We start from the raw sequence: 27,536 nt of genomic DNA, 5'->3' as shown, positions 1-27,536 counted from the left end.
CAAACCTGTCTTTATATTTTTTATAAGTGTTTCCATTTTCTCTTGTTTTATTACTATTCTGGAGCAAGTGAGCCTGCTGGGAAAGTCTTCAAAATAAAAAGTTAATAGACATTTTTTTTTTTTTAAATTCATTGTGCTGTTGTTGTTAACAGGCATAGTCTATTTGCTAATTGTTCTGGGACAGGTGAGGGAGTGAGTGGAAGCTGTTCAGGGAGGACATCAAACTCCAGAGAGAGAGAGTGCAAGTTTTCTTTTCTTAAGAGAATGCGTAACAAATACATTCTTCATTAGCCAAGCGATAACAGTATGAAAAAAATGGGTATATTACAGTTTTTCAATGTTTTTTTTTTTTAAATGTCATATTGTCAATGGAAAAGCTTAATTTCTCTAGTTTATTTTTGTGAAGCAAGTTAAAAATGAAATGCATAAGTTGTATGCATTTTGTTTTTCATATTCATGTGTAATGTACTCATGTACATTGTAATTTTTTTTAATGCAGCTTATAATTTTTTTTTTCACAAAACACAGGATTCAGCTCTGTGTGTTCTGGGGTCTTCAGGGGGTGAGTCTCCAGCAGCTCCTCAGAGACTCAGAGGACAATACAGTGACAGTGGAACGAGGGACATGTCAAACGCTCTGGAGACCGTCTTTATGATGTACCACTGGCAGAGAGAAGAGAAACACCAGGGTCTGGTGTTCACTTCTCAGAAGATCCAGCAGCACTGTCAGGACATCACTGCTTAGCACAAAACCATTAAAAACATATCCAGCGCTGACACATTCAGCTTTATCCTGCAGTACAGGGATCTGGTCTGATTTAGGGAAGGAAGGAAAAGAGAAATCGTTTAGAGCTATGACAACGTAATTAATACAAGAAATATTGAGATACTTTAGTATCTATAATAACTACTAATACCATATTGGGGAAAAACTACTAGTTAACTTAAGGGTGACTAAATGATTACAGAATTTTAATTTTTTGCTGAACTGTCCTTTAAGTAAAAGTATTATATTTGTCACGCTGTCTGGTCTCTGTTTCCCTGGGTGTCCACTAGTGGTCTCACTTCCCTATAGGCACCTCACCGCAGGCACTACAATTCCCACTAAGCCTTGTCCCTTCATCACAGTAATTGCACACCTGTTAATTCCACTCAGGTGTCTTCACTTTCATAGTCATTATCCTGCCTATTTAAACCGTTCTGTTTCTGTTTTTGTCATGGAGTCCTTACTTTCCTTCACCTAGTTTCCTCGCGTTTCCTAGTCCTTGAGTTCCTGTTCCTGTTCTTGTTCCTGTTTGTTTGTTTGTTTCTGTTGGATTGATGTTGGTTACGACCCTGGCTTGTTTTTGACTCTGATTTAGATTACCCTTAATAAACCACACTGCACTTGGATCTTCCGTCTCCTGTGTTCCCGTACATGACAATATTATATTGCATACTCTAATATACTTAAGGCATTGAGAGTAAAACTGTTGGGTAGTTGAATCTACAACAATGCATCATGTTGTAAAATACTATATTTTTGTAGTACTGCTGTCCTGTGAGAAAGAAAAAAAACGTAGAACTTTATATTTGTACAAGTGTGCTTAACGAGTGTACTTTCTTACAGTTTTAAAAATGAAAGTAACATCATTTATTGTGAGAATATTAATACATTATTGTAACTATATGAATGACTGCATCTGCAGGACTGGGACCGGTCAAACAGAGCACTGTTCATGTTCGAAAATGTGAAGTTTGGTGAAGATCGAACATTATATGCCTGAGTTACAACAACTTCTCTTCCTATGGCGAGACATCATTGTGGCGAGTGGGACGGGGCCAAGAGGCGTGGGAACGAGGAGTGAGGCCAGCTGTAGTGATTGGAAATGAGCTACACCTGCGCCCCACCGCCGGTATCGAGTCCCACGTAGGAGATGGAAGGATATAAAACTGGAGCGACTATAGTGAAGGACGAGAGAGGACCATGCCTGGGCCATATTTTATGTTTTGGTTTTTATTTGCGCGCACCAGTCGTCCGCGAGGGGCTGGTGCGCTGTTTTGTACTTATTTTGAATATTAAAATGTTTTGATTGTGCGCCGGTTCCCGCCTCCTTCTTCCTGATATATATGGAGTTTTAATATCATTACAGTGGTGCCGAAACCCGGGAGAAGGAGGGACGCGCTGCTGAAGATCCCTCGCCGCTGTAGTGAATCCGCGGTGCCCTCAAGCCGGCGAGGTATGTGCCGCCATGGACGCTCGAGGCGGTGGGCTGGAGCGAGTTGCCGGGGACGGGCGAGCTCGCTGCCGGCCGCCCACGATATGGAGGGGCGGCTGCCGTCCGTGAGGGAGAGGAGGAGTCGGCGCCGTTCGCCAGGGGGCCGGAGCCTGCTGCCTCCGCGATGGAATCCGGAGGGGCAGGGAATGGGGGACTCCTGCCGACTGCCCAAAACCGGAGGAGCCGTCGCCGTCCACCGGGCGGCGGAGGAGTGTCGTGCCGTCCGCCGAGGGCCGTCCAGTGCCACCGCCAGGCACCGCGGAGGAGATCGCCCAGCTGGTGGAGGGCCGAGCAGCAGTGCGTCTGGGAACCGGATTTTTTTTTTTTTTTTTTTCTCCCCTCTCTTGTCTCTGTCGCTCCTCCTTCCATCTCCTTTTCTCTCGCCTCGTCTGTCCTACCCCCAGGTTCCCGCAGGTCCCCGTGAGCGATCCCCCCCGGGGGGGGGGGGGGGGGGATGGTGAGTAGAGCACAGTCTCGGGAGTACCCCCCGTGCTGCGAGGGGCGATGGGGGTATGTGGCGAGTGGGGCGGGGCCGAGAGGCGTGGGAACGAGGAGTGAGGCCAGGTGTAGTGATTGGAGATGAGCTACACCTGCGCCCCACCGCCGGTATCGAGTCCCACGTAGGAGATGGAAGAATATAAAACTGGAGCGACTATAGTGAAGGACGAGAGAGGACCAGGCCTGGGCCATATTTTATGTTTTGGTTTTTTTTTGCGTTTTGTATTTATTTTGAATATTAAAATGTTTTGATTGTGCACCGGTTCCTGCCTCCTTCTTCCCGATGTATATGGAGTTTTAATATCATTACAATCATATTTTGTAACAGCGCCATAGACACCCCCTTTAACAAAAACTCAAGCTCTCCACAATTTAACATTACAAAGACATTTAGATTAGACTGACCAAAATAAAATGTTGATGTCATTAAATTTCTAGGAGTAGTTTATTGCAGCGTAAAACATGTCACTTCCTGTTGCCAGCAGGTGGCGCTATGACTATAACTGAATATGGTCATGTAGATCTGTTAAGGGCAGAAGTCTTATCTAACGTGAAGTTTGGGGCAGATTGGAAATTTTTTGTCTGAGTTACAGCAACTTCCTTTTTCATGGCGAAACATCAAAATTTGTCAGGCCCCCATGAACATGCCCTTTAACGAAACCTTTTTGTAGGTATTGGTGTGTTACATGTGTGTACTGATTTTTGTACATGTACGTGAAACATAGCTCGTGGCGCACTCCGTTGAAAATGTATAGGTGGCGCTATCGAGTCATTTTGACACACCCGATGGAATATTGGGATTCATATCTGTTCAGACAAGGACTCTTATCACACGTGTGAAGTTTGGGGAAAATCTGACATTTTATGCTTGAGTTATAACATCTTTTATTCCCATGGGGAGACATCGAAATTTGTCACGGCGTCATGGACACACCTTTTAACAAAAACTCAAGATCTTCACAACTAAACATCGCACAGGCCTTTAGATTAGACTGACCACAAAAAAGACATTGATGTCATAAAATTTCTAGGAGTAGTTCTTCGCAGCAAAAAATATGACACTTCCTGTTGCCAATAGGTGGCGCTATGACTATTACTGAATATGGGCATGTCAATCTGTTCAGGTTCGGAGTCTCATCAAACATGTGAAGTTTGGGGCAGATTGGACATTGTATGTCTGAGTTATAGCAACTTCATTTTTCATAGCGAATCATCAAAATTCGCCAGGCCGCCACGGACACGCCCTTCAACGAAAACTCAAGATCTTCGCAATTTAACATCGCAAAGGCCTTTCTTCAGGATCGCGACGCAGAATCGACGGGGAAATCGCGTGGCGGCGGGACATGCTTTTACATCAATGAACGGTGGTGTACAGATGTAACTGTGTTAAAGAAGACGTGCTGCTCAAATCTCTAAACACTCTTCATTAACTGCAAGCCGTTCTATTCGCCGCGGGAGTTTCACTCGTTCATTCTGGTGAGTGTTTACATCCCTCCTCAAGCGCACGTGAGCTCAGCTTTACAGAAACTCGCTAATCAGATCACAGACACAGAACAACAACACCCTGACTCTATTTTAATAATTCTCTGGGACTTTAATAAAGCCAATCTCTCCCGTGAATTGCCAAAAATACAGACAGCATGTTACATGTCCCACAAGAGACAGTAATATATTGGATCACTGTTACACCACAATAAAGGATGCATATCACTCTGTTCCACGAGCAGCTTTGGGATGTTCTGATCACCTTCTGGTTCATCTTATACCGTCCTACAAGCAGAAACTAAAATCAGCTAAACCAGTATCAAGGACTGTAAAAAGACGAACTAATGAAGCAGAGCAGGATTTACAATCTTGTTTTGACCTCACTGATTGGAGTGTTTTTGAAGTTGCTGCCACCGATCTGGATGAACTCACAGAGACCGTAACATCATATATCAGTTTCTGTGAGGATATGTGTATTAAGAGCTGTAATCAAGTCCAGCTTTGTCGAGTCCAAGTCAAGTCCAAGTCCAGAACTAGTCGAGACCGAGTCAAGACCGAGTCAAGACCGAGTCCAAAGAGGTTCTAGTCCAAGTCAAGTCCAAGTCCAAAAGTTTCGAGTCCAAGTCAAGACCGAGTCCAAATGAGAGAAAAAAGGGTCCTCTTCAAGACCACATACTAAACTACTGATAATGTTTGTGATGCGAGAGACAGCATATCTCCTATTCTAAGAACATTAATTTACATTGTTATTTGTAATGATCAAAAAGCATGTGCAAAGTAAAAACTATGTAGGCCAAGGGTCTCCAAACTACATCCTGGATGGCCAATGTCCTAAAAAGCTTAGCTCCAACTGGCCTTAACACACCTGGAAGATTAGTGTGTCTAGCAAGAGCTTGATTAGATGGTTCAAGTGTGTATAATTAGGGTTAAAGCTAACAGGGGCGTTTCACAAGATCCCGGCCCTATGCATAGGCGGTCCTGATGGGCCCCCATGCCCCCCACCCATGAAAATATCCAAGTAAAATAAAATATATTTCAGATTCATACTTTTCAAGGGCCCTCTCTTCCTTTGGGGCCCTGGTAATCAGTACTGGTTTTACCCCCAGTCCGATCCTGGGAGCTAAACTATAAAGGACACTGGCCCTCTAGAACAGAGTTTGGAGCTGTAAGGTAAAATTATTTTTATGTACTTTATTTTCATTTTAGGTATTTTATAATGCTGCTTTTGCTGACATTATGTCTGTGGTCAAAAATTAAAATGACTGATGCCTTGGCACAGTGCACACACACATGCAAAGCTCGGGATATGAAAAATGCGAGCAGCAAGGCTAGAAGGGATACGTTTGGTTGGCTCTACTGGGCATGCACACATAAATACAGCAAAATTTTTGTCATACTGTACTAGGGCTTGCATAGACTCCCCCCCCCACCCCCGAAAAGACGGCAGCCGGTGGCATAAAATTACTGCAGTGAGTTTAGAGCCTTTGAGCCTGATCATGCTGTGCAAAAACCCAAATCGGGCTTTCAAAAAAAGAAAGACAGGAAGGAAAAAGAAAGGAGGCAGAATGAGGGGAAGCACCTGATGACTGCTTTCTTTCCAAAAGGTGAACTGAGTTTGATTGTTATGCACCTATATAGGCTATAGAGTCTGGGAACATGACGTCAGCAACGCAATGCATTCTGGGACTTTAGGACACGGACGCTGCTGTATGTATTGTATTGGATTGATAATAGACTGTTTTGTTTGCTCTCTACAGCTAAAAAAAAAAGTTACAATGGTAAAACCTTGTTGTGTAATTAACTGCCATACTCGTACTCATGACCGGCATGGAAAAATAATTTGAATGGAGTGCGATTTTTCAGCTTTCCCGCTGGAAAACCGCACCTTGATCTCAGGTCTCCGAGTTAACAAAGCGGCGTCACATAGCTTGGTTAGCAGCAGTAAGAAGGAAAAGAAGGATTGTCCCTTTGGTCTGATATATTCACACGTATGTATGTGCATCTATATATATATATATATATATATATATATATATATATATATATATATACAGAAATGTACGTTATATAAAAAACTTTTTTTTGGATGTGATTAATCGATTTGACAGACTTACATTAAATGTTACCTATGCATGAACCACATCTCCTGCATTATCAGTGTTATGCATATTGCATACCACCTGTTACAGTAATAAAGGACCCACTTTATATTAAGTGGCCTTAACTACTATGTACTTACATTTTAATTAATAATTTAGTACAATGTATTTATTGTGTACATACATGTTTTTACATCGTACTTATATAAAAAAACTACATGTAATTACATGTGTATTTAATTTCTGTAATTACATTTATAATTACACTATTGACCCATACTTTACACCTTAACCCACCCTTAAACTTACCCATACCTCCAACCCTCTCCCTAACCTTACCCCATCCCACGTCAGTAGCAGCAAAAGTGTTTTACAATACAATATGAACATAATAAGTACATTGTACTTATTTTTTTATGTAAGTACATAGTAGTTAAGGCCACCTAATATAAAGTGGGACCATAAAAAATGGCAAAATTGAACAATTCTGTATCTCTTTATTTGTGCATCATAACACACTGAGGTTAATTTGTACAGCTTACAATAATGCATATAAAAAAAGTAAAGGGGCAGTGTAACTCGCTCGTTGACGCAGAAAATTTGTAGGTTCTGCACCCATCCATTTGTAAATTGCAGGTGAGACTCAAGGGATTTATCATTTTTAAACTGATCAGAGGTGTACGCTCTGACACTACAAACAAGGTAAGAAAAGACATTGGGGAAGGTTACGAGCGGCAGCTCTTTAAGATCATCCGACCACTCTTTGTGTTCGTGCAGATTGAGTTTGTTGATTGTCTTGATTTTTTTCTAAATACCGCATCTTTGCTACCTTGTTGAGTTTTTCTTTATATGTAATCTTACACTTGATCTGTATGTCATGTCACTTTCACTTTTACTGATAAGCGTGTCCCCAAAAATGGCAGCGACTACCCAGAATGCAATGCGCAGTGACGTAGTTTCCCAAGCTTTATATCCAATTAAAGTTAACATAGTCAACTCCAGACAGCTTCTGCTAATCTATGTATGCTAATGTTAAATCTTTAGCTTAGTTTGTCAAACAGGCTGCTTGTTGCTGTAAGTAAATTATGGGCCAGGCCAGCTAAAGTCAGGTTGCCAACATTAACCAGTTTCAGAAACAACCAGTTGCTCTGACACACCAGCAGTAGCAGCACTGGCCAGTGAGTTATTGTGAGTTGTTTACCTTAAATAAGTAATCCTTTTGATTTAATGTGTGCTATTGGAGTGGTGGAAAGAGTGGCAGCACAGTGTAAAGTTACTAGCCCTACTATTGCTTATAATGTGTGATATATTCTCAAACTCCTTAATAAATTCTCTGCCTATATTTCTGCACATGTAGATGTGCCTACCAATATCACTGTGTTCTCAAGTGCACACAGGTAATATTGATTTGAGCAATAAAGCAAATTATCATTTTTGTTTGGTGAAAAGCCCTAGCATTGCAGCACAGTGCTGTGGTTAAAAGCTATAGTCGATGCTTAATAAATTCATGATGTTATCAAAGCCAATGAATAGGGTTGCAAAATTCTGGGAATTTTCAAAGTTGGAAAACTAAAAAGACAAACAAAAAGACACGTCAGTGGGCATTTACTGGGATGTAGATTACATCTCATTTTATTTTTATTTATTTATTTTTTTTAGTTAAATTTTTTGTTCATTATGGCAGGCTTAGCTTATTTGATTGGTTTCTGAGGGTACAGTTGTCTCGTGTTCTCCTGTTCAAAAATAATAATAATAAATGCTTTTAATTTAAAACTTGCATCAGTATCAAGGATCAAAATTTAGCCTAAGGTTTAAAGGTATTTGAGCACAAGTAGGCCAAATAGATTTAAACACTACTTATACTTGTTTATATTCAAATAAAAAAAATCATTCAAAATAGAATTTTCATTTTGCTAACCCGCATCGTACAATGGCATGTGTAGGGGGCCCACTGACATTGAGAGTATACAGGGCCCAGAATTTGGTGCTACGCCCCTGGTCAGAGGTCAGTATCAAATGAGTTTGAAATTATTATTTGCAGCACAAATAAGGTTTTTTAAGGATTTTTAAAAATCCCTAAAACGGTCAGAAAAGGATAAGGCTAAGATATTTCTATGTGAGTGGCTAAATTTATTTTTGTTTTTATAATTGTAATGTATAAACTATGAAATTATACAAAATGCAGTGCTTTAAGTGGGCCGGTACGCACAGGTACTCAGTACACCCACTTCCAAATATAGCTCTTGAGCGTACCACCACCTCTCCGTGCGCCCAGATCATTCGCGAATCATTTGAGTCAGTTTGGGAGTTCGGAGCGGGATCGCGAATCATTTGAGTCATTTCGGGAGTTCGGAGCGGCTTCGCGGATCATTTGAATCAATTCGAGAGTTCGTATAGGGTTCACGAATCATTTGAATCAGTTCGGGAGTTTTTTTTTTTTTTTTTTTTTTTTTTTTCTTATCACAATAAACAATGCAAATATCTCACAAAAAGAAGAAAAAATAAAGAATATTACAATCCTCAAAATGTACAATATAAATCTTATTGTATCATAAACTAAGAATCACACCTCCAGCAAATCATCTGAGAAAACATTTTCTATGCTGTTCACATGACAAGGGAGAACAAACTATATTGAAAAACAAAAACAATAAAAAATAAGCTAAAACAAAATAAATAAAATAAGACAAACAATATAAAAGGGACTCAGCATATCTGAAGTGTTATTAAATGTTTATGCAATTTTTTAGCATGGGCATTCTCAACCTTTATGAGACAGTTTTGGAACAGCAAAAGTTCATTTTTAAGTGCAGACCATATGGGGGAGGACTTAGCAAATCGACATTTATGTATATAATATTGTGTTGCTATAATTAGATTATTGACCAAAAATTCATCATTTTTATTTTGTAGAATTACACCCATCTGAATGTTTTGATATGAAAAGAAATCTATGTTTATAGATCTGGAGGACAACAGGTTGTGAAGAGATTTCCATAAATTCTGAACCGGTTGACATTCATAAAACAGGTGTTCTGTTGTTTCAACATTAATGTTGCAGATATGACAATTGGTTTTAAAATGTACTTCCTTAAATTTAGGAGGAATTGGATATTTTAGGAATTTTGTTCTAATTGAAGATATTTCTGATTTGTTTTAACCAAGAAAGAATAGAGTGCTTTTTGTTCTACCCGGGTACAAAATGTTAACAAGAGTTTGCTTAAGGAATTTATTATTACATTTTGTATCTACCAGGTTTACATAATCGATTTTAATTTTGTGTAGTCTTGGTGATGCAATGTTTAAAAAATTATTCTTTATTGCATGAATAAGGACCTATGGAATGTTCTGTATTACTTTGTTGTAATCCACAATTGAGCAGTTAATATTATATTTAGAATTAAATTCCTCCAATTCAAGAATATTACCATTTTCATCCAATATGTGAACAATTGACCATATTTGCTTTTCCCACCAGTCTTTCAGAAACATAGATTTCCTTCTACACAATATAACTCTGTTGTTCCATAATGGAACATTGTGGGGACTGAAGTTATGTTTAAACATCAGTTTCCACTGTAACAAAACCTGCTGATGAAAAGTTGAAAGTTTTATAGGCAATTTAGATATTTCAAAGTCACATGTTAATAAAAATTTAATACCTCCCACTTTATCAAAGATATATGCCGGTAAGGAGAACCATATCTCTTCACCATTCCTCAAAAAAGATTGGAGCCATTTAATTTTCAATATTCCATTCATAATTTCAAAATCGATTGCTTTTATACCACCTTCCTCATAATTTTTTATCAGATCCCCTTTTCTTATATAGTGATGTTTATTTTTCCAAATAAAATTAAAATTTATTCTATTAATTTCTTTAATTAACTTTGGAGAAATAGCAAGAGAGTAGGATGGATATATCAGTCTGGAAATAGATTCAATCTTGGTCAACATCGTTCTTCCAAATAATGTTAAATCTCTTTGTAGCCAACTGTTTAGTGTTTTTCCACATTTATCAATATTATCTTGAATATTCTTTTTTTCACTTGTTTCTGATGATTTGGTAATCCAAATACCTAGATATCTAATGTCATTTTTGACTGGTATATTATATAGTGAGGATTCAGCGCAGTTATGAATGCTCATCAGTTCACATTTACTCAGATTCAGATATAGGCCCGATGCTTGTGAAAACCGCTCTATTACCTTTACAGCCACTGGTATTTGTTCCTTATTTTGTAAAAACAGAGTTGTATCATCAGCGAGCTGACTTATGAGTAACTTATGGTTGTTTATCTCTAAACCTTTAATATTCGAATTTTTAACCGCAATTGCTAGTAGTTCAGTCACTGCAATGAATAAAAGAGGAGAAATACTACAGCCCTGTCTTATTCCCCGTTCAACCTTAAATCTAGGACATGTACCTTCTGAAAGGGAAACACAGCTATTAATATCTGTATGTAACATAGTGATCATATCAAGAAACTTATTTCCAAAGCCAAAGTGTCTCAGGGTGTTAACAATAAATAAATGTTCCACTGAATCGAATGCTTTATGGAAATCCAAAAAAAAGATAAAACCATCTTCCTTAATTAAATAATTATAATCCATAAGATCCAGGACCAGGCGGATGTTATTATGGATGGATCTTCCTTTAAGAAAACCAGATTGTGTTGGGCTGATTAATTTAGATATACCCGTCTTTAATCTTTCTGCCAAAACTGTTGTTAGAATCTTGTAGTCTGTATTCAACAGTGTAATAGGTCTTAAATTATTTAATATTTTCTTATCTTTTCCAGGTTTTGGAATCAGTTTTATTATTCCTTGTTTCATCGTTTCCATCAGTTCTTTTTGATTAATACATTCATTTATAGCCTGAAACAATAGGTGCTTTAAATCTTCCCAAAAGTGTTTATAGAAGTTAGTTGTAATACCGTCTGCTCCTGGCGAAAGATCAGACGCCATTTTTTTTTATAGCATAGTCAAACTCTACAATTTTTAGTTCCTCATCACAAACTTCTTTAAAATGTTCATCAATAATAGGAATCAAGTTGTTAATTTTATCAAAAAAAGATGAGGCATCTTGATCGCAGTAGGAAGATTTATAAAGATTCCTATAAAAACTGAAAACTTCTTTTTCAATGTGTTTGGGTTCTGTACATTCCTCTCCATCAACCGTTAGACTACAAATCGAATTATATTCTTGTCTGCGTTTTTCTAATTTGCAGAAGTATGCAGTATTCTTTTCTCCTTCTTCAATCCACCGGGCCCTGGATCTAATATATGCACCTTTAGCTTTATCTATATACATTCTATCCAATTTGGATTGCAAATTACTTAATTTTTCTTTGTCCTCTTCACTCCAATCTGATTTACTATAAAGTGTCATGAGTTCTTTAACCACTGTTGCTTCTTGTGCTTTCTTTTCTTTATTCACTTTTTTACCAAACGTTATTGAATATAAAAATAATACTAATAAAATAATACTAAATTTCAGAAATTCCCATTTTAGTATAGATGTGTCTAATGTATTATCATTTTTTATATCAAAAATAATTTTTTTAATGGAACGACAAAACTCTGAGTTTTTTAGTAACTGAGAGTTAAATTTCCAATAATCTTTCGGTTTGTTATTTTTATTACGGTTTCCAATTTTCAGGTTAATAATACAATGATCACTTAAAGGACAGTTAGCAATTTCTGTTTCTGTGACATTATCTGATATTGAGTTTGATATCAACCAATAATCAATTCGTGATTTGTTTTGACCATTAGGTTTATGCCAGGTAAACTGTTTCACCCCACTATGTAAACTTCTCCAGATGTCTATCAATTGGTTATTATTAGCAAAAGCTTCCAAAATTGTGTTTCTATGTTCTCTCAATAACTTGGAAGGCCATCTATCCATCCACTCATCAGGAGCTAAATTGAAATCCCCTCCAACAATAATATGATCTGTGGGGAATTTTGCTTTTAGTTCTATGATTACTTCTGATATCTGATGTAACAAATTTTTATTTTTTTTATTATCGTTGTTATAACCATATATGTTAATTAGAATAACGAGATTAGTATCAATTTCCAAAGCACAGGTTACCCAATGTCCCTCCTTGTCTGCTTTTTCACCCAGAATCTTATCAGGGCATCTGTTGAAACATATGGCAACTCCAGCCGACCGATTTGTCCCATGACTGAAGAGAATTTTATCTCCCCATTGTTGTGACCAAAACTTAACATCAGATATATCAGAGTGAGTCTCTTGAAGAAAGGTGCAATGTGCTTGTTGCCCTTTGCAAAACAAAAAGATAGCTTTTCGCTTAACGGAGTCTTTAAGTCCCCTTGTATTAAAAGAAATAAAAGAAAAGTCAGTATTTAACTGAAATACAGAACACATGAGCAAATTAACTTTTTGTGAAGGAAAAAAAAAAAAAATGTAGGGAGGTGGAGTAAAAACGTTGAGGTAGAAGTCCCATCACCTGATCTGTCCACTACGTATTCATTTAAGCTTTAGTCTCAGCCCCTAACTTAAGTGTCCTCCATAATACGCTTGCCTTCGATGAATCCAAACGGGCCCCTGAAGCCTGCAGCCTTTCCTTCCTTTCTAGCCTGGTCGATTTTGGGCCAGAGAGCCTGTCTGGAACGCCAATCCTCTTGAGTCAGATCTTCAGTAAAGCGAATCCCCTCTTCTTTGCAGATTGGAGAAGTTTTTGTTCGCCTCCATATGTCATCTCTCACTGCTCGTCTCACAAATAAAATGATTATTTGTCGTTGCCGGTTGTCAATCAATCTTCCCACTCTGTGGACAACGTCGACCGCTTCATCCATCTTTACCGCCAGGTCCGGTGCAATCCTACGAAGAAGCTCCACCACCTCCTCTCTTATGTTTTCATTGGCCGTTTCTTTTTTCCCTTTGATGTGCAGGCACCACCGTCTTTTGTATCTGTCATTGTTCAATACCCGACCCCTCATGTCTTCATTTTCTTTAGTCAGTGTCTCCAATTTCTTTTCCAGGTGTTTTATTTTAGTTTTACACTCTTTTAGCTCTTCTGCGTTGAAGTGCACCGATTTAGCAATAGAAGCTAGCATGGAGCTGTGCTGTTGCAACTGCGTACTAAATTCTTCCATGCGGTCGTCTACACGTTGACCGAGAGAGTTGATAGCATTCAGTATGGTCTCGGTGTTTGCTTCTTCTTGAGACATACCTTTCGTTTTCTTCTCCAGGTGTGTTTTTTCGGGGGTTTCCGTTGGGGTTGTCGGCCCTCGTTTGTTCTTGCTAACGTTAGCCATATCTGCATAGCCGTGTTCATTTGTCTTCACACAGCTTTCAAATGCGAGATTTTTTTGCGCCGGAGACTTTCCGCTGTTGTTTTTCTTCATTTTCGTGCTGAGAATTGGACAAATGGCAGCTAATAGTGCATTTTTCTTTTTTTGTTAACTATAACATCGGGACTTCTCGAGGAGCTCAGTGAGATGCGACTGCAAGGACCGCCATCTTCCCGGTTCCATCAGTTCGGGAGTTCGTAGCGGGTTTGCGAATCATTTGAGTCAGTTCGGGAGTTCAAAGCGGGTTCGAGAATCATTTGAGTCAGTTTGGGGAACGCGAATCATTTGAATCAGTTCGGGAGTTCGTAGCGGGTTCGCGAATCATTTGAGTCATTTTGGAAGTTTGAATGCAGTAATCCAGTAGCTCTTTAGGGTATTTTTTCAAAATCCTTTTGCACATTTTATTTATGTTCAGTAGTTCTTTTTAGCTCAAGCAAATCCACAAACTAATAAAAGGATTTATTATTAATAAGGTCGCCTGTTGACTGCTGTATATAAAAGCCCTTCAATATAGTTGTTGTTACCTCAGGGGATGAGGGGAATCATAAAAAAAAAAAAGAAAAAAAAAGAAAAAGAAAATATATATATATATTTTTTTGTTGGCTATAATAGAGTACCGGCACCTCTTTTGGGCCACTTAAAGCACTGACAAAATGTATAAAAAAGTACAACAGTTATTGTTTTCCAATGTTTTTTATTTATTTATTAAATTTATTTTTTTGGATTTACATTTAAAAAAATTAGCCTACTGCAATCATTCTAAACAGCTTGAATAAAACCTGTTAATATTTATTATAGACCACTGTAACTGTCTATAATCTAACAAACAAGTTTATTATGAAAATAAAAGTGTGTACACCAGATAAATTGGACATAAAGAAATTGTTAGAGCATGTTTTAGGTTTTTAGGCGTTTAGATGCAGAAATTGACAAATCAAATGTAAATTAAAATGTAATTGATTTAATTAAATATAGATTAATTCTTTTTAAAGCAAAATAATAAATAAATAAATACGTACACACATAAAAAAAGCGAATGAGTTTCCTTTTTTTAATATAGATTAAAATTGAAGACAGAAGCAGCTGGTAAATGCAGTCACTTTAATATTCAAATCCAGTAGATCCACTTCAGATTTATTTCTCAACAGTTTATGTTCATGTGGCAGAGGCGTGGTTTAGCGAAGTCTGCAACGGGAGAGCGAGTGAAGAGACGAGCTGCGATAAGTGGTTCAGGTGAGAAACAAGTAACACCTGGATCTCGTTTCAGTGATTGGCGTGGGGAACCCGCATTTAAAGAGTGCGACAGCTGGCGAAATGAGAGAGAGACGAGGACTCGTGAGGGCGTGAAGCTGGAGAGCGGTCGAGCCAGACAGACGCAGTAGTTTTTTTAGACAAAGTTTTTTTAGAGAGTGCGCGCACCTGCCGCGCTTGTTTATTTGTTTGTTTTTGTAAAGAATAAAGCCTCTCACGAGCCCCGTACGCCGACTCTGGTCTCCTTCCTCTACCCTGATCGAACCATCGTTACACTGGTGCCGAAACCCGGGAGGAAGGAGAGCGTTCGCCATGCAGACTCCGTCAGCTACATCAGCCTCGCCATTTGCGGACATCATCTCATCGCTCGCGGGCCTGCACCAAGAACACCACCAAGCCCTGCTGGACCTGCGGGCCGACCAAGACCACCGGTTCCAGGCGATGATGTGGGTCCAGCAGGAGGACCGCGAGCTGGTCCGGAGCTTGCTGGACCGGGAGGGTCGGATGGGGACGGACTCCCCCAGCACCCCGCCCCCTCACATGCCGCTCACCAAGATGGGACCCGCTGACGACCCGGAGGCTTTCCTCGAATTGTTCAAACGGACAACGGAGGCATGTGGGTGGCCGGTGGACAGCTGGCCCGTACGGGTGATCCCTCTGATGTTGGGGGAGGCCCAGAAGGTGGCCCAACAACTACCCGTCCCGAACCTCCTGGTCTACGCCGACCTCAGACTAGCCATCCTCCAGAGGGTGGGCCTCAGCCCAGAACAACATCGCCAGCGCTTCCAGTCGCTGGAGCTGGCCGAGGCGGGCTGACCCTTTTTGTTGGCGCAGCAGCTCCGGGACTCGTGCCGCAAATGGCTGTTGGCCGGGGACGGCGACGCCGAATCCATCATCAACGCGGTGGTACTGGAGCAGTTCATCTCCCGCCTTCCAAAGAAGAATTTGTTCACGTGTCATTCATCAACGGTTGGACGAATCAATTTGAATTACATAAATTTTTGCCAGCATGGTCTGAAGATGATCTGATCCAATTTTTGTGAAAATCGGACTAACCGTCTAGGACGAGCTGAAAAAGGTTTTTCGAAAAATTTAAAATAGAAAAAAAAACTAAACCTTGTGATTTTTTAATTTTGGGGTTCATTCGACTTGACATGAGCCAAGGATTCAATTATTGGAAAAATTTTATTTTTCTGGCTTACGGTTCAAAAGTTATTAGCATAAAAATATTGAAACTTTGGACAAGTGGTGGCGCTAGGGAGTTGTAGTTAGAGTAGGGGTGTAACGATACGCGTATTCGTATTGAACCTTACTGTCATGATCTCAGTGGGGGTTGAGGTTTTTTCTGTCCTGGAGAACGTGATTTGGGTTTTGCTGGCTCGCCAGGTGTTTCACTATTCCCGCTATGTTTTCTCCGCCCCTCTTGTTATCCCTGTTAACGTTTTCTCCCTCACCTGCACCCTGTCTTACTCTGATTATCTTCCCTTTATCATCCCCTTGTGTTTGTTATCTTGTGTCAGTCCGTAAGCGTTGCTACAGTAAGCTTCTTGTTGCTTGTCATAGTTTGCCTGACTCCGTTTTTGTGTCTTTTCTCTATCTAGTCGACCTGCTGTTCCTGCTTTTTTTTTTTTTTTTTTTTTTCCCTGCTTTGCCCCTCGTACTCAGTAGTCCTCATCAACCAGGCGGCTGTCTCTACCCACCTGTTCATTGCCTTCGGACGCTTCGGCTTTCCAGCGCTGATCTGCCACCTGTTCCTCGCTGCTGTGCGGCTATCGCCGTAGGGATCTTCAAGCTGGCTGTTTATGCAGAGTGCTGACTGTCTCGTGCTCCTACGGACTAAGTCCTCTGAGTTTCTCAATAAAAACGTCTCATTCATTCTATCGCAGTTGGGTCCTGTTCCCTTTCCTGACACCTTACGCGGTACGCATTATGTACCGAATGGTTCGTTGGACTAATTAATTATATTTAAAAAAAAAAAAAAGAGAAATATAATAATATGCGTTCAACAAGGTGGCCCAATAACCCAAACAATGTAACAGGCAACGCCCCTGACGCCCCCGAAGAAGAAAAAAACACCAACTTATAGTTATATGTTTATGTTAGGCTACTCAGTCAGGCGCTCGCTCACTCAGTACGCGCTGAAGGCTCGTTGCAAAATGGCCAATGCGTTTAACAGACCAGAAATAGAAGATCCTCCAATAACCAACAGGTCTGGTGTTTGGGTGCACTTTGGATTCCCTTTAAGCTATAATGGTGATGGCAAGAGAGTGGCAAGAGATTGGTGGATAAAAAAACAACGGTATGTCGCATCTGCTACATGACAATAGGGTACATGACACCAGCAACAAAAAAAAAAACAAAAAAAAAAAAAAAACACCAGCGGGAATACTTGAAACATGTCAACTCATTTACGTATCTGGGGAAAGACGAAAAAAGGAGAAACATACACGCAACAAACTATCCCCGCAGCATTTAGACAGACATTTCCAACTGATTCAAACAGGGCAAAAGACTACATTTACATCACATTTACATTATAGCCGCGGATATGAGACCTTACTATTTACCATTCATTCTATCATCACCATTATAGCTTACAGGGAATCCAAAGTGCACCCAAACACCAGACCTGTTGGTTATTGCAGGATCTTCTATTTCTGGTCTGTTAAATGCATTAGACATTTTGCAACGAGCCTTCAGCGCGTACTGAGTGAGCGAGCGCCTTAGGGGCCATTCACATATCGAGCCTAAAAACGCGTGGAAAACGCTAGGCGCGTCTTTCTCCTCCTTTCCAAAGCGCTCAGGCAGAAGCGCTCCTGAGGCGTCTGTCTTTGCTAAGCAACAATGACGTGCTCTCTCCACGAAGACGCAGAAATTTCAGCAAAGGATAAATGGATTTGCAGATCTAAAAATCGCTTGCATTAGCTCTGTTACTAAATTTATTTCAAAATTGCAATCCAGATACAACTATGATTAGCTGTTCCTTCATCTTGGCTGAGCTTTTAACGTTGTTACGGGAAAGGATGAAGCTGATTGGTTAGTTCTTGTCACATGACCTGCGGTGCGCTTGTGGCATTCTGAAAAGTTGAGACGTTTTTACATTTTGCTGTATCTAAAACGTACCGAACCGAACCGTGACATCAGTGTATCGTATCGAACCGAACCGTGAATTTTGTGAACCGTTACACCCCTAAGTTAGAGACTTCAAATTTGCTATAGTTAATGTTGGGACTGTCCTCTATCAGTGTGCCAAATTATACAACTTTCCCGCAATCGGTTCTATGGGCTGCCATAGACTTGCGGCAGAAGAAACAGAAGAAAAATAAGAATAACACCAACGATTACAATAGGTGCCTACGCACCTTCGGTGCTTGGCCCCTAATAAACATAGCAGATAAAAATAAGAAGGCCCTAATAAGAATAATTCTTAGAAGAACAATAGGCCTCTCGCCCTTTGGAATTGAGCCCTAATAATAGGAATGATCCTAAGGAAAACAATAGGCCTCTTGCCCTTTGGGTTTCAGCCCTAATAAGAATAATCCCAAGGAAAACAATAGGCCTCTCGCCCTTTGGGCTTGAGCCCTAATAAGAATAATCCTTAGAAAAACAATAGGCCTCTAGCCCTTTGGGCTTGAGCCCTAATAATAATAATAATAATAATAATAACAACAAATAATCCTAAGGAAAACAATAGGGCTCTCGCCCTCCAGGCTTGAGCCCTAATAAACGGAGCAGATACAATAGGGTCCTCACACCTTCGGTGCTCGGGCCCTAATAATAAACAAAGCAGATACAAGAGGGTCCTCACACCTCGGTGCTCGGGCCCTAATAAAGTGGGGGTATATATGCTTTAATCAGTATTGTATGATAAACATGACTCAATAGACCAGTGTTGCCTGATCTCGCAAGACAATTAAGCAATTTGCAATTGCGTTTTCAATTTATGGACGCATAAAATGTGACAATCCAAATGCAAATGCAATTGTGGAAGTAAAAAAATGGAAGTAATTGGTGAAATTGTGGAGGACATTTTGACACTCGCGCAGCAAGTTGATGACAGTTCATATGGTACAGATTTCCTTTTACTCATAAGCCATTTGGTTTTGGACAGGTTAAATGTGTTTGTGGCCTTGACGAACAGCATCATCAGTAATGATGCCTTCGCCAATCTAAGTGGAGTGGCCGATGTTCTGAAATTTTCGGTTTCTGAGATATTTGGTGTCACTGGGCAGAGCAAACATGATTATTCATGAGTTTCCTGTTTCGCAATTAAGTGACTCTGAAAATATTAGTGCGTTGTCATCGGATCAAAAAGATAAAAAGAGGCAATTGATATAATATTTACCGTATTTTCCACACTACAAGGCACACCGGATTATAAGGCGCACCTTCAATTAATGGCCTATTTTAGAACTGTTTTCATATATATAGGGCACATCGGATTATAAGGCGCATAAAATAGAAGATACTGCAGTCAAATGTTTGACTGGGTTTGCGTTATGCATCCACTAGATGGAGCTGTGCTAAAGGGAATGTCAACATTTTGACAGAGCGCCTTGATCCATGTTAAGGCGCTCTGGATTATAAGGCGCACTGGCGTTTTTTGAGAAAAAAAATTATAAGGCGGGTTGCCGCACATGGTACGTAATGGGACCGACCTTTTCTGTGACTGTATAGGGACCTTGCCGGGTGGCCAAGAACTTGCAGGCGACTGTGGGCACCAGCACCAGGATGTGGTCTCCTCGCTGAACTCCCGTGGGCTTTGGGGCTAGCGGTCACATGCTGCTCTCTGCGGGCACAATGAAAGAAAGGGTTAGCCGAGTCTTGCAGAGACATCTCTCTCCTCTGCGTCCACTTGCGGGGTTTAAATGAGCAGCGGCTGATGGGGCGCAGGTGTGGCCGCTCAGCCCATGATGAGCAGGTGCAGGGTGTGCCTGCTCAGTCTCCAGGTCAACGCTGATGAGAGCTCGGGACACGTGTCACAAAATGTATATATATATATATATATATATATATATATATATATATGTCGTAATGGATAGTCATCGCATGTAGATTAGGCTATCCCTCACAATTAGGCTATGTAATCTATTTGCAGTTCCGTTTCATCTCGGAGACATGTTATGTCTTTGCGCTTGCTAAATTCAGCCGTGTAAATAGCAAATCCGTCATGGCATGAGTGCAACTGGCTCTTAAAGGGAATGGAAGATGAGACTCTGATTGGTTTATTGCACATTATGCCCAAAAAACACGCATTATGCATTAAGAGAATGGGGACAACCCGTTTAGACAATGCACCCAGTCGTTTTTCTGTCTTTAAAATAGCAAAAGGGAATTTGGTTGTTTTTCCTTATTAGAACTGAGATATAATACCAGAACTGCGAGAATAAAGTCAGAATCTTAAAATATGAAATCAAATTCTTTTATTATTATTCTTTTATTCCAGTTTAAACTGTCATTTTCTGCCACTAGATAGTCTCTGCACACACACAAAAAAAACGTCATCTATGTTTCGAATCTGTAAGACTATACCATTATCTAATGTCAATTTCATTGAATAACAGTGCTTATTGCTGAGTGGCAAGCTCTTGTCATATGCAATGGAAATTTTGAAAATGACATCTAATCAATATAATCGGCAAGCTTTTTAAACCTAACAATTTTATAGCATATCCATGTAATTCTCTATCCGCAGAGGCTATTCGCTGGGTTTTCTGCGACCATGATGCATACATCCCGAATGTTTACAAACCTAAAATTGGTCTATACAACATTGCGACTACAATACAAAAATGCTTTTACTGTTCTAAATACACAGATTTGTTGCCACTATTGGCTAACCTGAAACATGTGATTGTTGTCATGTGGTGAATCTGGCCAATCGTGAAACAGCTGTGTCGTCACCAGTGATACTGCTCTGGAGAAACTGTGGCGGCTGAGTCAGCTGGCTGCTCTCAAAACTCTCTCGATGTACTTTGATGCCAAAACGTGACAGTCATGTTGCGTCGGCGCCGTCTCAAGTCGGACAAAATTTCTAACCAGCATGCACTGCTTCAAGTCAAATTTTCTCCTCAAGGAAGTGTCAGCAGTCCTATTTTGTTTAACTTGATCAATGACATCTTTTCTCAGATAGAACCTGGGATAGGGAAATCTTTATATGCTGATGATGCTGCAATGTGGAAATGAGGTAGGAATGTTAAGTTTGTACAGGAAAAGGTCCAAAATGCTGTCCATTTGATAGAAAACTGGCCAAATAAATGGGGCTTTAGGCTCTCTATGGCAAAAACACAAGCAATTTGTTTTTCAAAAAATACACAAACCCTACTATAAATATAAAAATATATAGAGAAACATTGGAGAAGACATCAGTTGTTAGGTTTTTAGGAGTATGGATGGACTCAAAATTTAATTTCAGAGTAGATATACAGAAAATAATAGATAAATGTAAAAAATTGATAAATATAATGAGATGTCTAGCTGGAGCTGAATGGGGAGCATATCGGCAATCGCTCGAAAGTCACGTGGCACTAATTGGAGCAACTATAGATTATGGTAGCATGGTGTATAGTTCTGCCTCAAAAACTCAACTTGGTTAGATTGAGGCAATTCAGAATGAAGCATTAAGGATATGTTGTGGAGCAATAAGATCATCACCGTTATCATCACTTAATGTTGAGACGTTATGCCACTAGGAATGAGATGGACTAAGTTAAGAATGAGATATTGGGCAAACATAAAAGGTCAGTTGGAAAATCATCCAGTTACGAATGTTTTAAGTGACTTTTGGTAATATAACCATAAAAAACTAACAAGTTTTGGATGGTTTATTAATGAGGAGGCAAGAGACATGGGGATTAGTGATGTTATTATTGCCACCTGTGTGACTCTGCCAGCAATTCCTCCTTGGGTTTTTTTCCCATGCCTTCTATTTATAACCAGTTACACAAAGACAAACATAATGAAGAGAATATCCTGGGTAGCGTAACAGTAATATATATAATTTCTTAAAAGACACTCATTTAATTAACAGTATTTAGGTCACTAAAATCACATAATGTTATCCACACTCCAATCCAATAGTTGGCGGGAATTAAGCTTGGTTTGCCAACCATCATTAAACTTGAAAAGAAGAAGAACTGCTTCAAGTCAGATTGCGATCGGTTTGTGCAGTACTGCGTGAAGACGAACGCACCTAATAATGGGCATGCAAGATGAAACCTTGGTTCGAAGCTTGTGTACATAGAAATCACGTGAAGCTTCGCTTTCTGTCCAGTCACGTGCACGATTCACTTTGCATGTCGAAATTTTCGAAATTCTACAAAAACAAACATTTTGGCTTTTATTTGTGCACATAACTTGAATTGATCCATAGAATGTTTGGCAGATGCTTCATCCTATGGATTATCTTTCACAGGCTTTTGGCTGCTTTATTTTTTACTACCCTAACCACTAGCATTTGGTGCTGTGTTTGACACTCTCCATGCTTTCAATCTTTTCCCGAATCATTTTTATTTTAGTATTTTTTACTATACCATACATCAAAACATTTCAACAAGAAACATTAAAATTGAAAGGAAAAATAGAAAAAGATGAACAACATTAATATGAAAACTGTGCCAGAGGACCTTTTCCCGAGACAGAGAAAATAGGCCCATTTCACAGTGACGTCAGCTAACTTCCACTTTCTACAGACAGGACATGATCATATTTACAGATGCATCTAAAATAACTGATTAAAGGGTGGGAGTGTCACATGTGGTGCCTGAGTTGGGGCTGGCTGTAGTTAAAAGGCTAAATGATGATTTGGCTGTATATATTGCAGAGCTTGTAGCTATATGGTTTGACCTGTTATGGGTAGAAAGCAATGGGGGTAATAGAGTCATAGCATCTGACTCTAGTTCTGCTCTTCTAAGTATCCAGAATTCCCACTCAGGGTCCAGGAAAGACATTCTACTTGATGTTTTAGAGTTAATGAGTGGATTGCAAAAGGCGGAATTAAATTTGCATTCTTATGGGTTCCAGCCCACATAGGGGTGGAGGGGAATGAGTTGGCTGATATATATGCCAAGAAAGCAGCAGGTAAAAGCAACATTGATGTTGACATAAAATACAGCAAAGCAGAGGTTAAGGGCATTATTAAAACAAGAATTTATGAAAAATGGCAGTTCTTGTAGGACACTGAATCTTTTGGGAGACATCTTTTCAGTATACAGCCTGAAGTAAATAAGATTACAGATTCAGGCAGAGTTAGACATGAGGAAGTGATGTTGTCCAGGCTGAGGATTGCACACACCAGACTTAATAGTATCGTTGGAAACTAAGAAGCGAAGACTGGGAGACTCCTGGGTAATCTTCAGCAGAATTATTTATTGAGAATGCTCTACGTGGCACTCTAGTCATCAAAAGTCTAACTAGTCCTTAATGGAGACAATTTAAACAAAGTATGCAAATGGAATCAGGAAAATGCCAGACACTGGCATTTTCCCAGCCTTGATCTCATCAGCATAACAGTGACATTCAAATACATAGGTGCTAATTCAGTCAGTCTTAAAAAGCCAAATGGCAAGGAAGAGTACAAAGACAAAAGGTCATTATTGAGAGTGAGGAGTTGTCGTCATAGCACAGAGCCCCTCCCCTTGATAGCTCCCTCTCCGCCATGTTGGCAGGACACCAGCGGCGAAACAGGATTGTTTACATAGGTTGTTAACTCGATAGTAGAGAAGGTTCTCGCAATTCTGCACTGTTTTAACATGCCTGGAATTTACTGCTGCGTTAAAAACTGCTCCAGTACCTCACACGATACATATGGAACACATAGGAGCAATGGAATACAGTTTTTTTTTAGGTTACACCAAGCTCAAAACAGCGGTATTTGGTGAAGCTCTCAGGCATATCGAGCTCCCTGCAGCGGAACGCCACAGAGACCTGGACCATTGACCTTCATGCACATATATGGACATTGTGAATTATCTAGTTTTTGGTGTAACTTACTACACAATGCAGGAGTTTAAAAGCCACAAGTCTTTGGAAAGTTACAAGGCTTTCTGCTGTGGCTGAGTGCAGAATTTGGTCATCTACAAGCCTCCAGGTGGTGAAAACAGCCTTGTACTGGCCAAAGTAAGTTTATTCACATGCGTTTTAGCGTATTGTAATTACACGTTGCATTTAGCAGACACTTCTTGACCAAAATGACAAAGTAACTTAAATAACTGCGACTGTTTCGTAAACACTAGATTGTAACGGGATTTTCAATGTACACAAACGTTTCCAACATGTTTTGATGTAGGGTAAAGCTGGGTATGTTTAGTTATAATTTGATTTTAGCCCAATGACACATATTGTACCAGGTTTTTGTGTTGGGGGCTGCAAAGTGGACAAACCAGTTCTGGGTTGGCTAGGGTAGTTAAATGTGTGATTGCTAGATGGAAATGTCCTGGTTAGATTAAAGCCATTAACAGTGTGAATGCAAGGTGACTTCCATCGTAAACAATATAATTCACAATGTCCATATGTGTGCATGGAGGTAAATGGTCCAGTTCTCGGTGCCACTGCAGGGAGCTCATATGGGTCGATATTTTGGATGCCTGAGAGCTTCTCCAAACACCACTGTTTTGTGCTTGGTGTGAGCTTGTTCCTGTAAGGTCGCCTTTCTTTCGCATTGCTTTCCTTACTTCATTTCTTTCTCTTATTCGTAGATCTGTTCCGCCAACAAAATAAATGGGCAAAAATTAAAGAGCTCTGGAATGTTTAGTCGCACCTCTGTGAAGTTCTGAAGGCGTTGCCCTTGGCAACCGATAGCATGTCCTACCATCATGGCCGATCGGCTCAGACCCCTCCCAAATCAACACGTGACTCCTCACTCTCAATAGGTGCTTATTCAATCAGTAAACCAGGGTTGCTTGATTTGATCATCTCAGATGTACATACTATTACATTGGAACCTAGATTTAACATTTTATAAATTTGTAATCCCAAGTCCTCCCATTGAGAGTTCTAAAAGCTCTCCCATAATACAAATTTAAAACGTTGTAAAAAAATGTTTGTTTAACTTACACATTTAACACATTTAACTTATTCTGTGTCTTGTCCTAGATTTACTTAGGTGTAATAGTTCTTTTTAGAACCATAATTGTTGAAACATATGACGTGGAAGTTAATATGCCATGGAAAATACACGTTGACACAGAAAACCATGTAGCATAAGAGTGGAAGTCTTGAAGTCCATGGCGTCCGAATAGCTGTGAAGTCTGTTTTCTGCAGTCCATTTCTGCAGATGGTTTATATGGACAGGTGATGACAATGAAAGTGAAGACAGCTGAGTGCAATAACAGGTGTGCAATTAACAGTGATGAATGGGACAAAAGCTCGTGGGAAATTTAGTGCCTGAAGTGGGGTGACTATGGGGAAGTGAGACAACTAGTGGACACCCAGGGAAACACAGACCAGACACTGTGACAGCTCCTCACTGGTCTGTGTGTGTCCTAGTCTGTCCCTGTAGTTGGTGTGCAAACTTTACTGTACAATATCTCCATCCTCTAATGGAACATCAGTCATGACAAACATCACTACCCAAAAATAATAGGTTAGTGACTGGAGTGTACTGTAGTATAGCTTTGAAGGCTGTGAGTGTACTTAACGTTCTCTCAATGAAAGGAAGTGACAGTCATCTTCCTGTAGTTTTATTTACAAAGGATCTTTCATCTTTATTGTACATTACTGGGGAAGTTAAGCACTCACAGCCCTTACAGTTAACACTTGAGCAAGCTGCTCCAACAGTCATGTGAGGTGAGGAGGGGCAGCTTCATAGTGGTATGTAGACTGAATAGGAGCTGAGTAAAGCTGTTCATTTCTCTTAATGTCTTCTTGCTTTTCCTACACTCTTTCATCCAGTGTCCAATTTTACCACAAAAATGACAACTGCCCTCCTTCTTAGAACTTTTACGTTTCTGTCGGTTCTCTGTTTTTTAGTTTTAGATTCACATTGATTATATACTTGATTACTTAAAATCTTACTAATGAAAATCTTCCACATATTCTCCCCTTTGAGACTTAATAAGTCTCACATTTGATTATTCTTATCCAGAGTGCTACTCCATAATCCAATCATATTAGTTAGACTACCTAGTGACTAAATAAATCACATTGTATTATCACCAGTGACTAGATAATGAAATTACACTCTGAGGGATTACTGGACCAAACATCTCTCTCCTTATTTGTCGAGGAGGGAGTAAAAGATCCAGTCTCCCTAATTCCTTCTTTAATAGTACACAATGTTATAAGCGTGAGCGTGCAATTGGTTCAGCATTTGCCTGTGGTTATCACAGTTATGTATAAAAGACATAAAATACATACATTAAATCAATAATTGAATTTCACAAGATTATAAAAGTTGATCTTCAGCTCAGATACCTTATGTATCGTAGAGAGCCTCCCTGGGCCGAAGTTAAACTGGCACTTATATCCAGGGTATGGTTCACCTTTAGACATCTTCATCATCCTCATTAGAGTCAATAGAACTATCGTCAAAAGTTTGCTCATTTAAGTTCAGTTTGTTTAGCCATCCTTCATAATATTCCTCCAGACTCCTACAGTGATCCTTTGTTGATTATTTGGGACTCTTATCACTTCCATTTGCTTAACAGTAGCATTGACGATTAATGATCTTAATAAAGATAATACACAGCAAAATAATAATCCTCCTATTAATATGGCAACTCCTAAAAACATTCCTAGTTTAACAAACCATGCTCCCCATGCTCCAAATTTCACATCAATCCAATCCCAAATGTGCTGGTCTCTTCCGGCATTTGCTGTAACTTCATTTCTTAATTTTTTAATTTTTATCATAACTTCACTGAAAGCTCCTCCAGAGGCAGTGTTATTTGGGATAAATGTACAACATTGATCTCCAAACATAACACAAACTCCTTCTTTGTCTGCCAAGAGCCAATTAATATCCTTATTTCATTTATTGCCTTGAATTTATTAGGAATTCCTCTTGGCTGTCCAATTGAATCTAAATATACATTGGGGTCTGGCTCGTATCCTCTTTTAGTTCTATTGTCTTCCTTGTTCGTGCTCTGTTCTGTGCCATGCTAACTTCTTGAAGTAACCGTACTCTTACACTTACCTTTCCATCCAACTGGTAAAGAAGGCAATAATATTTCACTTCCCCAGATCCAAAAGAAATCTGCTATTATTAATGATTGGTCTTCATAAATTTCTATTGGAGGTAAGGCTATAGTTTGATTTTCACATTTTTCAGGTGCTATCTTACTTCCTTTAGTTGTTCCGAATGCTAAAAGTTCTGGAGCTCTAGAAGGAACTCCTGATTTCCAAGAATTTTTCTAATCTATATACCACATAATAGCACATCTTCCTTTGAATATACCCACATCTTGGGTTCCTTTTGGTTTATGGAAACACTCATATTCTTGTTTATAATCTATGCTATACCATTTTGGAATCTCTACTTTTTGTTTTTCAATTTTTATATTTTGACCGATATCTGAATACTGACACCAGGATCCCCAGAGTGGTCTAAAGAAATAATCTGTTAATTTAGGATTTCCTAAAAATCCTAGGCATTCAGCAATACAATATGGCCTGGTAAAATC

General features: G+C 39.6%; 1 protein-coding gene across 2 annotated transcripts in view; it reads right to left on the bottom strand.

Moving 5' to 3' along the window:
- Positions 1–27,536, bottom strand: part of si:dkey-237i9.1 (SEC14-like protein 1) — a 184,266-nt gene that overhangs the window by 4,751 nt on the left and 151,979 nt on the right. For both annotated transcript variants that reach the window (XM_052600737.1, XM_052600739.1), the window contains one exon: positions 19,575–19,705. In XM_052600737.1, the coding sequence (XP_052456697.1) occupies positions 19,575–19,705 (131 nt within the window). The remainder of the gene's footprint in view (positions 1–19,574; positions 19,706–27,536) is intronic.

This window comes from Carassius gibelio, chromosome A6, assembly GCF_023724105.1.
Source record: "Carassius gibelio isolate Cgi1373 ecotype wild population from Czech Republic chromosome A6, carGib1.2-hapl.c, whole genome shotgun sequence".
Classification (NCBI taxonomy): domain Eukaryota; kingdom Metazoa; phylum Chordata; class Actinopteri; order Cypriniformes; family Cyprinidae; genus Carassius; species Carassius gibelio.
This window is presented reverse-complemented; position numbering and strand designations above follow the sequence as displayed.